This window comes from Ahaetulla prasina, chromosome 8, assembly GCF_028640845.1.
Source record: "Ahaetulla prasina isolate Xishuangbanna chromosome 8, ASM2864084v1, whole genome shotgun sequence".
In the NCBI taxonomy this organism is placed as follows: domain Eukaryota; kingdom Metazoa; phylum Chordata; class Lepidosauria; order Squamata; family Colubridae; genus Ahaetulla; species Ahaetulla prasina.
In genome coordinates, this window is record NC_080546.1 from 51,440,221 (window position 1) to 51,455,946 (window position 15,726).

The 15,726-nt window shown below is 47.3% G+C and overlaps 1 protein-coding gene across 1 annotated transcript in view; it reads right to left on the minus strand.

The window, feature by feature from the left end:
• The window catches only part of KLKB1 (kallikrein B1), a 31,896-nt gene extending 16,412 nt beyond the window's left edge, over positions 1–15,484 (minus strand). The window contains exons 1-8 of the mRNA XM_058193614.1: positions 15,355–15,484; positions 14,988–15,091; positions 14,561–14,720; positions 12,342–12,451; positions 11,112–11,271; positions 2,480–2,589; positions 2,206–2,365; positions 1,979–2,094 (exon numbers count right to left, since the gene is read on the minus strand). Coding sequence (XP_058049597.1) covers positions 1,979–2,094; positions 2,206–2,365; positions 2,480–2,589; positions 11,112–11,271; positions 12,342–12,451; positions 14,561–14,720; positions 14,988–15,091; positions 15,355–15,482 — 1,048 coding nt within the window. The 5' untranslated portion in view covers positions 15,483–15,484. The remainder of the gene's footprint in view (positions 1–1,978; positions 2,095–2,205; positions 2,366–2,479; positions 2,590–11,111; positions 11,272–12,341; positions 12,452–14,560; positions 14,721–14,987; positions 15,092–15,354) is intronic.
• Between the last annotated feature and the right edge of the window lie 242 nt (positions 15,485–15,726).

Here is a 15,726-nt window from a genome sequence, read left to right on the forward strand (position 1 = left end):
CCGGATACAGCACAGAGACGGCTTTGGTCGCATTGGTGGATGATCTCTGGAGGGCCAGGGACAGGGGTTATTCCTCTGCTCTGGTCCTGTTAGACCTCTCAGCGGCTTTTGATACCATCGACCATGGTATCCTGCTGCGCCGGTTGGAGGGATTGGGAGTGGGAGGCACCGTATATCGGTGGTTCTCCTCCTATCTCTCCGACCGGCCGCAGACGGTGTTGACGGGGGCAGAGGTGGGCCGCGAGGGCCTCACTTGTGGGGTCCCGCAGGGGTCGATCCTCTCGCCCTGCTGTTCAACATCTATATGAAGCCGCTGGGTGAGATCATCAGTGGCTTTGGGGTGAGATACCAGCAGTACGCTGGCGACACCCAGCTGTACTTTTCACCCCGGCCACCCCAATGAAGCTGTTGAAGTGCTGTCCCGGTGTTTGGAGGCCGTACAGGTCTGGATGGGGAGAAACAGGCTCAAGCTTAATCCCTCCAAGACGGAGTGGCTGTGGATGCCGGCATCCCGATTCAGCCAGCTGCAACCGCTGCTGGCTGTTGGGGCAGTTATTGGCCCCAAAGGATAGGGTGCGCAACTTGGGTGTCCTCCTGGATGATCGGCTGTCGTTTGAAGATCATTTGACGGCTGTCTCCAGGAGGGCCTTCCACCAGGTTCGCCTGGTTCGGCAGTTGCGCCCCTTCCTTGATCGGGATGCCTTATGCACGGTCACTCACGCGCTCGTTACCTCTCGCTTGGATTATTGTAACGGTCTCTACATGGGGCTCCCTTGAAGTGCGTCCGAGGCTTCAGTTAGTCCAGAACGCAGCTGCGGGTGATAGAGGAGCTGCACGCAGCTCCCATGTAACACCTCTGCTGCGCAGGCTGCACTGGCTACCTGTGGCCTCCCGGGTGCACTTTAAGGTGTTAGTCACGACCTTTAAGGCGCACCATGGCTTAGGACCTGGGTACTTACGGGACCGCCTGCTGCTACCACATGCCTCCCACCAACCCGTGCGCTCTCACAGAGAGGATTCCTCAGGTGCCGTCCGCCAAACAATGTCGGCTGGCGGCCCCAGAGACGGGCCTTCTCTGTGGGGGCTCCCACACTCTGGAACGAACTCCCCCCGGGCTTACGCCAGATATCTGACCTTCGGACATTCCGTCGCGAACTGAAAACATATCTCTTTATTCGCGCGGGGCTGGCTTGAATGGAATTTTAAACTCAAATTTTTAGCAATTTTAATGGGGTTTTTGGTTTTATGGTAAATTTCTTAAATTTTTCAGGCTCATTTAATAAGTTTTTAATTGATATTTTAACTTTGTATATTGTTCTTTGTTGGTTTTATTCTGCCTGTACACCGCCTGAGTCCTTCGGGAGAAGGGCGGTATAAAAATCAAATAAATAAATAAATAAAATAAAATTTTAAACAGCTAGATTCTAGTTTAGAAAACACCGGGATTAACAAAGGTAGAAAAGCTATCAAGAAATCAAGTAATAAAGGTGGGATAAAAAAATTCAAATAAATAAATAAGTAAACCTGATGTTGGCTTGTAGACCATTAAGGATATTAAAGACTAAACAATTAAAGATCTATAATGTCAAATCACAAAATTCAATAAATATGTGACATCAGTGAACAGCCTGCAAACTATTCAGTATAGTGAATCATAAGGAAATTCAGAAATGAAATGATGGGTATAATTTTCTTTAGTCTCTTTGGTATCACTAAATATTTTAAATTCAAAAGTTATGAAATATTGATAAAATGAGAATTTCCATCCTTGAGAACAATTTTTCAAGTTGGAGTATTGCATTTCCCCATAATCCCAACTGCAGGGCTCAGTAATATGCTAGTACAAGACTAGAAGAATATTAGTCCAACATTTCTGGAAATGATCAGGTTAGGGATAATACAAGTCTTCCCAAAGTGAATGAACATCTCCTGTTCCATCCTATAAAGACAACAGAAGAGGACTGAATTGAATACTCACCAGGGCTTTCACTAGTTTGGCACAGTCTTAAAGAATAGCCTGAAACTATTTCATTCTCAGCCTCAATATTATCTGGGGACCCATTGGCCGACATTCTTAAATAGCATTTACATTTGCTATACAGGAAATAAAAGAAGCAATATCATTCTAAAAGTATTTTTTTTCCAAAAGGGAGCATGTAAAAATTCACATTATGGTTATTTTGTAAATGAAACAAAAGCACATACCCTTGTTGGTTGCACTGCATTTTACGGAAAACATAAGTAAAAAATTGGCAGCGTAGGGTCATTGTACAAAGTTGCTGGCAAGCGTTGTGCCCACTGACATATTCCACATTCAGTTCTGTCCCACCGAAGTTTAATTCAGGGTAGGTCTGGGAATGGCATGCTGCAATCATTTTATAAATATTATGAAAGTTTATGTCAAAGACAGATTACAGGCCAAAAACTGGTCATGCAATTTTATTATAATTAGTAGCATTTTGAATCATCTTTTCATTACCAGGTTCGGCTCTACGGCAGTTCAAGAGACTGAATCCTGATATAACATTTGCTCTTTCTGTAATTTTCTCTGGTTTTTCACTTCTTGAAGTCATCATTAGACAGGTATATCTAAAGCAAAAACATCAAATAATCAGGGCTAATATTTGACTGTTGCAAGTCCCACACAGCTGGACAAGAACAAGGAACCAAAAGCTACTCTTCCGACCAGTGGTGGGATTCAAATAATTTAACAACCTGTTCTCTGCCCTAATGATTTCTTCCAAAAATCAGTTTACCAAACTGTTCAGAAAGTTAACAACCGGTTCTCCCGAAGTGGTGAGAACTGGCTGAATCCCAACACTGCTTCCGACCCACCCTTAGCAGAAAAGTCCAGGCAATAGTCCTTCAAAGAGTTAACTGCAGTAACAGGGCTTATGTTCTGTTTCCCTTCCCCCAATACTCCCAGCAAAGAGTCCGTCAGAGGCCTTCCTTTTTTTTTCCTTTTATTTACATAGATACATGTCCTGGCCACGTCTACCCACGGGCCTGCCAAGTTTCTGGAGATAACGAGGAAATTATAGATAAGGCCAGAATTACTCACGAATATATTCTTCCCTCCATGAATTAGCTTGCGCCAAATTCATTGCTTTGTCCGAGACAAAAAACCAGGAAGTCCCGCCTCCTATTTATAGTCTCTGCAGATGTCACTGCATGACAATTATGACTTGGCTTTGTCCCAACTCTTCCGCTGCTGCGCACGCCGATCAAGCCTTCGTAATCTTGCGTCCCTCCAAAACTGTTCTTGGGCGTTGCCAAATCAGAAGAAGGCCGGGAGAATCAGGCCTTGCCGGCCCCTCCCTTTGAGTGGGTGCCAGGGAGGAGAGGGCTCAAGAGAAGCAGGGCTTGCCAGGTCTTCTCCTCATTTTCTGAATCATCCGAGTCCAGGAGTCTGGGTCCAGGAACCTGGGTCACAACACTATCCTCACCGCAGGGCCCTTCCCCGGGCTGACGATCGGGATGCGGTCGGGCTGGGTTCTGCTCATGGAAGGCCTGCACCAGGTCAGGGGCATGAACGTCGGAGGCATCTACCCAGGAGAAATCAGTCCCGTATCCCTTCCACGCGATCAAATATTGGAAACGACCCTTTAGCCAGCGAGAGTCTCGTCGCTGTGGACTTCAGATTCCTCCGACCCGTCCTCGGCGACAGTGACGGGTGCTGTTGGGCACCGAAGGGGACTCGGTGTGGCCTCAGGAACCAGAAGGGACCGGTGAAAAACGGGGTGGATCCGCATGGATCGTGGCAGGGTCAGTCGGTAGGCTACCGGGTTGATGACTGCCTCGACAGGGAACGGGCCGATGAATCGGTGGTCCAACTTCTTTACCGGCTCGTCGGACGGGAGGTGTTTGGTGGAGAGCCACACCGGTCTCCAACTGCCAGCGGGGCGTTGCCCGTCGGGAGCGGTCAGCGGACCGTTGTAGTCCTCCTTTGCCCGATTCAGCTGCTGGCGTACCAACTGTTGGACCGCATGCAATTCCGTCAGGAAGGTCTGCGTTCGGGAACAGGAGAGTCGGTGGTGCCAGAGGGAAGAGCCGCGGATGGTACCCCACATTGGCAAAGAACGGGGTCATCTGAGTAGAGGTGTGCTGAGAGTTGTTAAAAGCAAACTCCGCCAGAGACAGGTAGTCGGCCCAGTTGTCCTGTTGCTGGTTGATGAAGCAACGGAGATACTGTTCCAGTATACCGATGACCTTCTCTGTACCCCCGTCGGTCTCCGGATGGTGCGATGACGACAGACATACCTGCACCTCCAACGCGCCATCAGGCTCTTCCAGAAGCGGGCTGTGAACTGAACTCCAGCGGTCCGAAACCACCCTGTCCGGTAGACCATGGAGGCGGAAGATGTGCTGCAGAAAGAGACGGGCGTTTTGCGGCTGTGGGCAGTCCGCGGCATGGGATGAAGTGTGCCATCTTGGTGAGCATGTCCACCACCACCAGCACCGTGGTGAACCCAGAGGACGGCGGCAGGTCTGTCAGGAAATCCATAGAGATCGCCCCAGGGTCTGTCGGGTGTCGGCAAGGGCTGGAGGAGCCGGGAGGGGCCCCGTGGCGGTCTTGGCTTGCCGGCACGGTACGCAGGATGTCACGTAGGCATGTATATCATGCCGCACTGGGCCACCAAAAGGTCCGTGTCACCAGGTGGAGGGTCTTGAAGAACCCAAAATGTCCTGCTGCAGGGTTGTCGTGGCACTGGGTCATGACGAGGGCTCGGAGTGGTCCTATGGGTACATATAATCGCCCCCCCAACTTGAGTAAGTCCTCCTCCTAGGTCCAAGGGGACGTGGGGCCCACCTCCGCTCTCCTTTGCTGCGACCAGGCGTCCTGGCGCTGCGCCTCGCACCTGGGCCCGCAAGTCCACTGGCTCCCGTGCTGCGGCCAAGGCTTCTGCCGGCAGCACTGTCCGTGGAGGAAGGGGGTCCGTGGCGCAGAGGTACTCTGGCTTGCGGGACAGGGCATCCGCCCTCCGGTTGTGACCGCTGGGAATGTAGGTCACGCGGAAGTTGAACCGGCAAAACAACGACCACCGGATCTGCCGCTGGTTTAACTTCCGAGCTGTGGTGAGGTGCTCGAGATTCCGATGGTCCGCTCGACCTCCACCTGATGTCGGGCCCTCCAGATGGTGTCGCCAAGCCTCGAATGCAGCCTTGATAGCCAGCAACTCTTTTTCCCAGATAGTGTAGTTGCGCTCGGAAGGGTTGAGTTTCCGGGAGTAGTAAGCGCAGGAAAAAGTGTGCCACCATTCGTCGGAGCCTGTAGCAGCACCGCTCCCAGAGCCACATTGACGCGTCCGTTTCCACCACAAAAGGCCGGAGCGGGTCGGGATGCCTCAGGACGGGTTCCGTGACGAAGGCTTTCTTGAGGGCTGTGAATGCTTCTTGCTGCGGGGACCCCACCGAATGCAACCTTCTTCCTGAGGAGCTGGGTAAGTGGAGCTGTCAGTGTGGCGAAGCCGGGATGAAGGTCCGGTAGTAGTTGGCGAAGCCCAGTAGGCGCTGAACATCCTTCACCCGACGAGGGCTTCCCAGCTACACAAAGCTTCTACTTTACATGGGTCCATGGCTATGCCTCGGGCGAGATGATATGCCGAGGAATTCTATGGAAGTCCGGAAGAAGACGCATTTCTCCAGCTTCGCATTGAGTTGTTGCTCCATAGCGTTGCAGAACCAGACTGACGTGTCGAAGGTGGCTTTCCTGGACCGGGAGTAAATCAGGATGTCGTCGAGGTAGATAACCACGAACCGATCCAACATGTCTCGGAACACGTCGTTCATGAAGTGCTGAAAAGCGGCGGGAGCATTGGTCAACCCAAATGGCATGACAGTGTATTCGTAGTGTCCGTGTCGGGTGCGAATGCCGTCTTCCATTTCTCCTTCTCGTATCCGCACCAGGTTGTAGGCCCCGGAGATCGAGCTTGGTGAAGATCGTGGCCTCCGCAACCTTTCCAGTAGCTCCGGGATGGCGGCGGGGGTAGCGATTCCGCACCGTAATGGCGTTTAGCGGCGGTAATCACAGCATAGGCGCAAGTCCCTGTCTTCTTCTTCACAAAGAGGACCGGGGCCGAGAGGGACTTTGAAGGCGGATGAACCCTCGGGCCAGGTTTTTGTCCAGGAAGTCCCTGAGGCGGCCAACTCGGGCTCCGACATGGAATACAGGCGTCCCACAGGCAGTGGTGCGTTGGGCAGAAGGTCCACGGGCAATCGTAGGGCCGATGCGGGGTAGTCGGTCCGCCTCCTTCTCGCTGAACACGTCGGCGAAGTCCGTCAGCTCAGGAGGCAAGGTGATGGCAGCGGTGGGGACGTTCTGGCCGGCACAGGTGTGGCGGATGTGATCGACGCACTGCAGACTCGGGAAAGAGATGGCGTTCGCGACCAGGCCACCTGAGGATCGTGGGTCCGCCAGGCCAACCCAAGGACCAAGGAAAATGAAGGTCCGCCGTGACATAAAACTGGATCGCCTCCTCATGGTCCCCAATAGCCAGGCGCAAAGGCTGGGTGGCGAATTTAATGGGGCGGACACCAGTTCTCGCCCATCAATTGTCTCTACCGCATCGGAGGGTCCACGGAACCACGGCGACCGCAAACTGGGTCACAAAGGCCTGGTCCATAAAGTTTGTTGTGGCTCCTGAGTCCACCAGCGCATGCGCCTGGAGCCCGTCCGACTGGTTCCCCAACCATATCCGTGTGTCCAGAATCAGATGCCGAGGGGGCCCAGAGTCTACTTCCGCAACGTCCAGTGGGGGCTTAGTACGTGCCCGACCTAGGGTTTCCCCGAGGTCGGGCCTGCTCCGTTTCCCGATTGGTCACGCTGTGATTCGGGGACCGGCGTGCGTGCCCCACTTCGCTTTCTGGGGCAAGAAGCGGCGAAGTGGCCGGGCTCCCCACAGTACAGGCACAATCCCCCTTGGCGCCTCCGGTTCCGCTCCTGGGCTGTTAGGCGAGGTCTGGCCGCTCCCAACTCCATGGGCTCTTCCGCAGCGGTTACAAAACGTGGGGCGACCCTGGGTGCTGGTGGTGCAGGAAGTGGGGGTGCAGATGTCGACGGAGGGTCCCGGGGGGTGCGACGGGACGGTCGCCGTTGCAGACGGGCATCGAGGCGGAGACAAAGGGGCACCAAGTTGTCGAGGGTCCGCGGCGCCTCCACGCGGGCCAGCTCGTCTTGCAATTCCTCTGAGAGTCCCTCCTGGAACGCGTCCACCAGCGCTGCATCATTCCAGTCAGAGTCCTGGCACAAAAGACGAAATTCGGCGATGTACTCCTGCAGGGGGCGTTTCCCTTGACGGAGTTCCTTAAGGCGCCTGGTTGCCGTCAGCATTCGAACGGGGTCCTCATACATGGTGCGTAGGTGCTGCCAAAAACGCTGTTGGTCCGCCAGCAGGGGGCTGTCCTGGAGCAAGAGGGGCGTGGCCCATCGAGCAGCCGAGCCGGAAAGAAGGTTAATCACGAAGGCCACCTTAGCCCGGTCGTCTGGGAAATCCTCTGGCCTCATAGCCATGTAGAGCTGGCACTGTCCCAAGAAGGTCGGGAACATCTCAGGCTGCCCAGAAAACTTATCCGGCACGGTTATCGGGCACTTGCGACGAGGAGGAGGAGTGGGAGGATGGCGGGGGCTGCAGGCACATTCCTGGCAGCAAGTTGGCCTGCCAAGTGAGCCACTTGCTGCTGGAGCTGTTGATTAGCCGCGTAGCTGCTCTAACTGCTGCTGTACCTGCTGCTGATCCATCTTTGGTGGAAGATGTTTTAGTCAGGTCTTGGACAAAATGTTCTGTTTCCTTCCCCAATACTCCCAGCAAAGAGTCCGTCAGAGGCCTTCCTTTTTTCCTTTTATTTACATAGATACATGTCCTGGCCACGTCTACCCACGGGCCTGCCAAGTTTCTGGAGATAACGAGGAAATTATAGATAAGGCCAGAATTACTCACGAATATATTCTTCCCTCCATGAATTAGCTTGCGCCAAATTCATTGCTTTGTCCGAGACAAAAAACCAGGAAGTCCCGCCTCCTATTTATAGTCTCTGCAGATGTCACTGCATGACAATTATGACTTGGCTTTGTCCCAACTCTTCCGCTGCTGCGCACGTCGATCAAGCCTTCGTAATCTTGCGTCCCTCCAAAACTGTTCTTGGGGCGTTGCCAAATCAGAAGAAGGCCCGGGAGAATCAGGCCTTGCCGGCCCCTCCCTTTGAGTGGGTGCCAGGGAGGGAGAGGGCTCAAGAGAAGCAGGGCTTGCCAGGTCTTCTCCCTCATTTTCTGAATCATCCGAGTCCAGGAGTCTGGGTCCAGGAACCTGGGTCACAACAGCTTATCAGTTCCTTGTGATAATTGCCAGGCTGTGAGGTCCCAGCCACAAAGCTGAAAATTAAGTTCTGGCAAGCAGTCTCTGAGGCACGAAACATGGAAATCCGAACTGTTGTCTCCTACAACCACTTTCCTTCTATTTATTCCCCAGCTAGGGTGGGGCCATTGAGCATCCATGTGTGTGTCGTGTCCCACTCCTCCGCTGACGGCCGGGTCAGGGAAATCCGAATCAGGCTTGCCTCTGCAGCTCTGCCCAAAGTCCTAGCAAAGTCCTCAGAGCAGGCAGGAGACCAGTAAGTGACTTCAGCAAGATAAGTTCGACTTTTGCCTGACTCAGAGACTGCCAGAAAGCAGATCCTTTATATAGGCCATGGGGTGTGGCTCCATGACTCAGCACTCATTAAGGCCTGCCCCTCCCTTCCTTCTGTTGCCTCCGCCTATCCAGCCTTCTGATGCGAGGGTCACACCAATCAGCAGCTGTTGGGAATAAACCCTCCTCAGGCTCACATGCTGTGGGGGAGGGGAGGTCTAGCTGCTCCGTTTGCCTGGGCATGGAGTCAGGGCTGGGGCCGGGAGATGCTCCTTCTTCTGCAGTTTGTGTGGGCATGGAGCCAGGACTTGGGCCGGGAGGCATACATTCCTCAGTGTTCGGGAGCAGGTAAGAAGGCCCCGGCTGCAAGACACAACAGTGTGCCTTGTTTCCCGAGTCAACTCCTTATCCTCAGTTGCTCTCCTCTCCTAACAGCTCTGCGCATATGCGCATCTGGAATAGGCCCAAGCTGTTCTTCCTGCCCACTTATCTCAGCCTCCAAAGGCAGCTGCCTCTCCGGTGGCTGGAAATGTCAGACGGCCCTGGCTCTATCTCTGTGTCCAACACACAACATCCATCAGAGCCTTCCCCAGACTCCAGAGCTGGTCCAAGTTCCTCGCCAATCTCTATTTATTTATTTTTATTTATTTATTTTGTCACACAGTATATATAAGCATAAGCATGAAATAATTGTACAATATATAAGCATATATATGAGTATAAGTATGTAATGACTATATTAATTGGATATAACGAAAGGAAACAATAGGACAGGAACGGTAGGCATGTTTGTGCTCTTATGCCCCTTACAGACCTCTTAGGAATGGGGTGAGGTCAATGGTAGATAGACTCATTGTCCGAGTCTGCTGCCAGCTCTGCTGGCAACTGGCAGGTCACAACAACTACACAGATTTCAGGGAGATATCTTTAATGGACATTTGATATAAATACAGAACCTTAGAAAGTGTAATAGGCATTTTCCGGCCGCATCTATTATAAGTCAATGAAAGTGGAGTTTCTTCGAGTTATATAAAATGCTTCTTCCCAGATCTCTTTCCATCTAAGCTTACATGCCATTTATGAGTTAACCTGCCAACTGACTTTGCTGCTATTACAATAGATTGCTAATGTCTCTGAGTCTCTTTGTATTCATTTCTGGACTGGATTCAGGAGAAATCCTATTAAGAACAGAATAATAAATACAGTATTTAAGTTCTGTATCTTTTACCTATATACTTATCATTAGCAAGGATGAATCTGTGTCACCAGCAGACAGCATGAGCATGCTCAGTCCTTGTGTGTCTGCAGGCCTAACTGAATATAAACCAGCAGAACTGAAACTGTTTTGGCGCTGAATGCAGTACTTCTAAACCAGTGGTGAAACCCAATTTTTTTTACTACCAGTTCTGTGGGCGTGGCTTGGTGGGTGTGGTGTGGTTTGGTGGGCGTGGCAGGGGAAGGATATTGCAAAATCTCCATTCCCTCCCTACTCCTGGGAGAAGGATATTGCAAAATCTCCATTCCCACCCCACTCTGAGGCTAGCCAGAAGTGGTATTTGCAGATTCTCCAAACTGCTCAAAATTTCCACTACCGGTTCTCCAGAACCTGTCAGAACCTGCTGGATTGCACCCTGTTCTAAACAAAGTTCTGGAATTGCAATTAATAGGTTAGGGTGAATGTTGAAGTGTGTTCATGACTTTTTCAAGGTGTTGCAATTGACTTAAGCTGCTAAAAAGTTGGTGGTTACTTAAAAGGTAAATGTAAAGGTTCCCCTCGCACATACGTGCTAGTCGTTCCCGACTCTAGGGGGCGGTGCTCATCTCCGTTTCAAAGCTGAAGAGCCAGCGCTGTCCGAAGACGTCTCCGTGGTCATGTGGCCGGCATGACTCAACACCAAAGGTGCATGGAACACTGTTACCTTCCCACCAAAGGTGGTCCCTATTTTTTCTACTTGCATTTTTATGTGCTTTCGAAACTGCTAGGTTGGCAGAAACTGGGACAAGTAACAGGAGCTCACCCCGTTACACGGTGGTTATTTAGGGAACTATCTATTTCCCTACAGCTTACCCTGGCCTCATGTCCTCAAAGAACTGTCCTCTTACCAGCCTGTTGATATTCATTTAATTCTATAGGAATACTTTTTGTTATGACACCACCAACATGGGTGCTGTTTTCCCCAGCTTTCTTTAGTTTCCCTTTTTTTTTCATTTTCATATGTGGTGTATATATGTACATTCTTTTTTTCCCCCAGGTGAACATCTTAATTTTCTTCTGGTACATTTAGCTATATATAATGTAAATTGAGAGCCAGAAAGCTTTGTGAGATTGTAATTTTTGCAAAAAGAAATCTGTGTGATATTGCCAAATGTTGATCAGATGGGCAGAAATACCCACTACAAGGTATCTCATGTCACAGAACCATAGAGGGTAATAGAACGAATACTGAATTTTCTAAAAGTTGTCATACGTTATCAAACTATACTCACCTCTGGCTTTTTACTTCCCATTCACTGCTGAAAAACGTAAAGAATAAGCAGTTTGGACGGTAGGTACAAACTGTTCTGCATATAAATTTGTCAGGGGTCAAAACCTTTGCAACAGTAATTCCAGAAAAAGCAAAATGTTGAAAAAGTTCCATTTGACAATCTGCACAGAAAATAAATTGGCAAAGTCATAGTAGTCCATGCGGTCATCAAATTATCAAAAAAACATATGGATTGAGAGAGAAAAGGTCTACATTTCAGATTCTGTCAGAATGTATGAGAATCATGACAGAAAACTTTTGAGTGCATAGAATAGTCTATCCCAGCTTGGTGTCCCCACATGTGTGGAGACTTGGGAAGAGCTGCAGTATATCTAAGGGATGCCATACTAGGAAAGCTACAATATAGTGTTTCTCTACTGGACTAATCTCACCATTAATGGATAACCTACATAAAATGGTGATACTTGCAAGAAACTGAGATCTATAATGTTCATAGAAAATTGCCCACCAGGCATAGAAGATGCTCATATATTTTGTGATTGATGAAGATCTCTTAGTTTAGGAGATTAAGATTTCTGAAAACCTCAAAGGGCAAGTCCAAAATAGCTAGAAATGCATTTTAGCCTGTTGTATCCCTTCTCCCCTGCTTCCCAGAAAAGAGACAGGTGGGCTAGTACAATCTTCACTCAGAAGATCTAACTTAGATGACAGTCTGATGGAGGGAGGGGGCATGGTGCCATACAGGTGCCCCCTTTTAAAATATGAGTTAGACAAGGACGGAAAGAAAGACACTGGGATGGGTTAGGGATGACTTTTGCTTGACACAAATCTTAGGTGTAAATATTAGCTTAGACTGCATAGCTTAGATTGCAAAAATAATTTAGAAGAATGTGCTAAAATATGCAAAGAACATTATGAATCCAGTTAGATTATAATATTCATAATAAAATTTGAAACAAGTTCAGTTGGCATTCATATTTATAGAATTATCTTGTAATTGCCTATAGAGCCTTGTTATAGATCTTGTAGCATTGGGAACTTGCTCCATAGGGCAAGTTCCCAATATGGTCCCATCAGATATCCTGGAATTGCAGTTACTAAAATTTTCAGCCAGTCCCAACAAATCTGGAAGGTGCCAAATTGGAAAAGTGTCTGGTATGACACATATTTACACACCATGTCTTAAAACAGTTTGTGATAATATCCATAGTTTTAAAACAAAGGAACTTACCTGTTTGGGCAAGTTGGCATGTTTTCAATGAAAATCCAGAAACAACATTCCTAAGCTGCCTTATATGATTTGGGGTTCCTGTGCTGCTATATTTCAAGTAGCATTTATTACTGGATAAGAAAAGAAAACAGATACTATTTAATGCAAACTTCAGCTCAATTATTTCAGGCTAAGCTTGCAGACTCCTGTGTTTTATTATAAACATATTGTGACCTGGATACTATATGACACACAATTTGCTTGGATTTGCTTAGGGTCTGTATGAATTCCAGCCATGTGATTTATAGCTGAGTGCAATGGGTAACCACAGTCATTATGGCTTATTCCACTGCGGTTAAAGCTAAACCGCAGTTTTGGGTAAAATATGACTCCAGTATCCAATGTCTTTCTTAATCTTTCATGGTGCTACAGATTAGAAAGAAAGTACTATGCTATAACCTATTATTGTATAGTTTCTATTAGGAACTATACATATTGAGTAGACAAGAAAAAGTATTTTTCCAAATCATATCTATATCACTCATTGTTAATTCACATAATTTAGTATCTGTTGTGCCTTGCTCGCCCCCCTCTCTGCAGCCGGGCCCCTCTCGTCTCCTGCCGGATGCTGATAGTACATTCTTTGAGTCAGGCAAAGATAGTATCATAACATGCAATGATGGCCAATACTTTAGACAGCTTTAGCACAAAAAATGATTGAACTGAATTCATGGAAAAATATGATATTACCTAAAACAATAGTACTTAAATTCTAGATGTATACTGTATATGTATACAGTATATGTATACATAATATGTATAATGGCAGATTCTGGTAGAAAAAAATGGGATGGACTGAAAAAATAGAAAACAACAAATAAAGTTTCTATATTTCTTTGCTGCTATCTAATATTCAATCAAGTTTTTTTCAACCAATATGTAGTTGTTACAGTCCATTGAGTTAACTTTAACTTCTGGTGACTACAGGACACTATTCTTGGCAATATTTCACAGAGTTTTGCTGTATTTTCTTTTTAGGCAGAGAGGTTGACCAACTCAAAATTATCCAGCTAGCTTCCATTCTAAAGAGAAAACTAGAATTCATGGTCTCCTAATTAAGTCCAACAATTTAACTATATTTAACCTAGATCAGTGTTCTCCAATCTTTCCAGCTTTGTGAACCAGTGGTGGTGGGAGGGGATGGTTGCCTGCACAAGTAGCAGCTCCATTTCTGTGAGAGGAGAGCATACTCTTCCACCGCTTGCGCAAATGGAGTGCGCATGCACTTTCCCACTGCTTGCGCAACTGGGGATGCACCATCTAAAATTGCCCGCAATTTCTGAAGCCTGGTTCTGAACAGCTCAAGGCCCAGTAGAGGGCGACTGTCCAGGGGCTGGGTTCCCTGACCTAGATATAATCTCCCTGCATTTATTCCAGTATTGTGTTCAACAATAATATGATACATTTAAGTATTTGATTAACTCGTGGATCCTAGATTGAAAGACTTTTGGTGCACCATGTGGGCAACAACAGCCAGTGGATCACAACAGTATCAGAACCTGCCATTTTATGAACTTAATTTCAAATCCAGTTCTGAACATGCAACTAAAATGGGGGCATAGTTTGCATTTGATAACTGAAAACCTTGCATGTCCCTGCTTTTTATGATGAATGCTTCAGATCCAGCTTTCATAAGTTCACTTGCTAGGGTATACACTGTGTTGATTCCCACAAGCAGTTAGTACAGGTAGTCCTTGACTTACAACAGTTTATTCAGTGACCATTCAAAGTTACAATGACTTTGGAAAAAGTGACTTATGACCATTTTTCACACTTACAATTATTGCAGCATTCCCGTGATCATGTGATCAAATTTCAGAACTTGGCAACTGACTCATATTTATGACAGTGGCAGTGTCCTAGGGTCATAAGCTGTTGTGACCTTCTAACAAGCAAAGTCAATGGGGAAACCAGATTCACTTAACAACCATGTTACTAACTTAACAACCATGTTACTAACTTAACAACTGCAGTGATTCACTTAACAACTATGGCGAGATGTAAAATGGGGCAAAATTCACTTAATAAATGTCTCGCTTAGCAACAGAAATTCTGGGCTCAAATTCTGGTCGTAAGTCAAGGACTACCTGCATATCAAAGCACTTCAGTAGTATCAAGCTATTTGTACTCTCTCTTTAGTCCAATGACACAAATCCTGAATATTATTTATTATTATTTACCGTAGTGGTGCACTGTGAAATGATTCTAAGGTATATGTAAAAAAGTAACAGTGCTTATCATTGGTGCATCTCTGTTGGCAGTGATGATAATTGTCAGCAGTAGTTATATTGTAATTTTCCCCTTGCATATCCAGTCCTTCATAGACTTTTTTACTGCAAGCTAGAAAAAAGAAAGAAAGAAAGATGTGGAAGAAAATCTAAGTTTTTTAAGAAGAAAAACCCTTCTCCTAGAGGACTTTGAGTAAAATTCTTGAAGTTCTGGAAAGACTTCAACTCAAGCTTCCAGCTAAACCTTTAGCAAATTTTTTGGTACAAGGAATATTGAAATAAATGGCCAATTATTAGATTTGCTATAAGGTCACTTTTAGAGCCATATGTTCTTTTCATTGCTTTGTAAATTGTTTGTAAATAAATAATTAGGCCTTACCAGTAATTTGAGTGCATTGCTTCTGAGAATGACCAGAGATTATTCCTTCCCTGTAAATCTTTGGTAATTCTTGAGTATCAATTTCTTTCAGGAAGCAAGAAAACCTGTTAGTTGGAAGTAGGATACATTATTCATACAATAGGTATTTCTTACATTTACTTCTTTTCTTACTTACTGGATTTATAAGAGTGTCCAACTCAACAGATGTAACTTCCATTGCCACTCACTCTTGTCTTCTTCTTGTCATCATTTATTTAGAAGTACCTTCCATTTCCTTATTTGCTCTTTTGTCTTAGAAAGGCCTTTTCACACCACTGTCATGCCCTCAGGAATGTACACATAATTCATCAAATAATCTTAGCATTACCTTGCAGTAGTTTTTACCGAGCTTCCAGGTATGTAGGAGAACAAAAGACATCTTGGATGATAAGTGCACACCATCTGACAATAATCTGCAGTTGGGGTATAAACCCTAGCTATGTCTCCTCCTTCCATATATGTGTTTCTGTACACCTTAGACATACATTCTGAAGCAAGAAAAAAGCAGAAAAGATGCTGAGTGTTAGCTGTGCTGCAAAGTCAGAAGATCCAGGGGTAGGCTGCTGGGGGTTCACAGGGGTTCGGAAGAACCTATAGCTAAGATTCTGTGCAGTTCGGAGAACCCCCAAATCCCACTCTTGTCTGGCCCTGCCCATCCCACCCCGCCCTTCCCAGGAGTCCCCAAGCAGTCCGTTTTGGA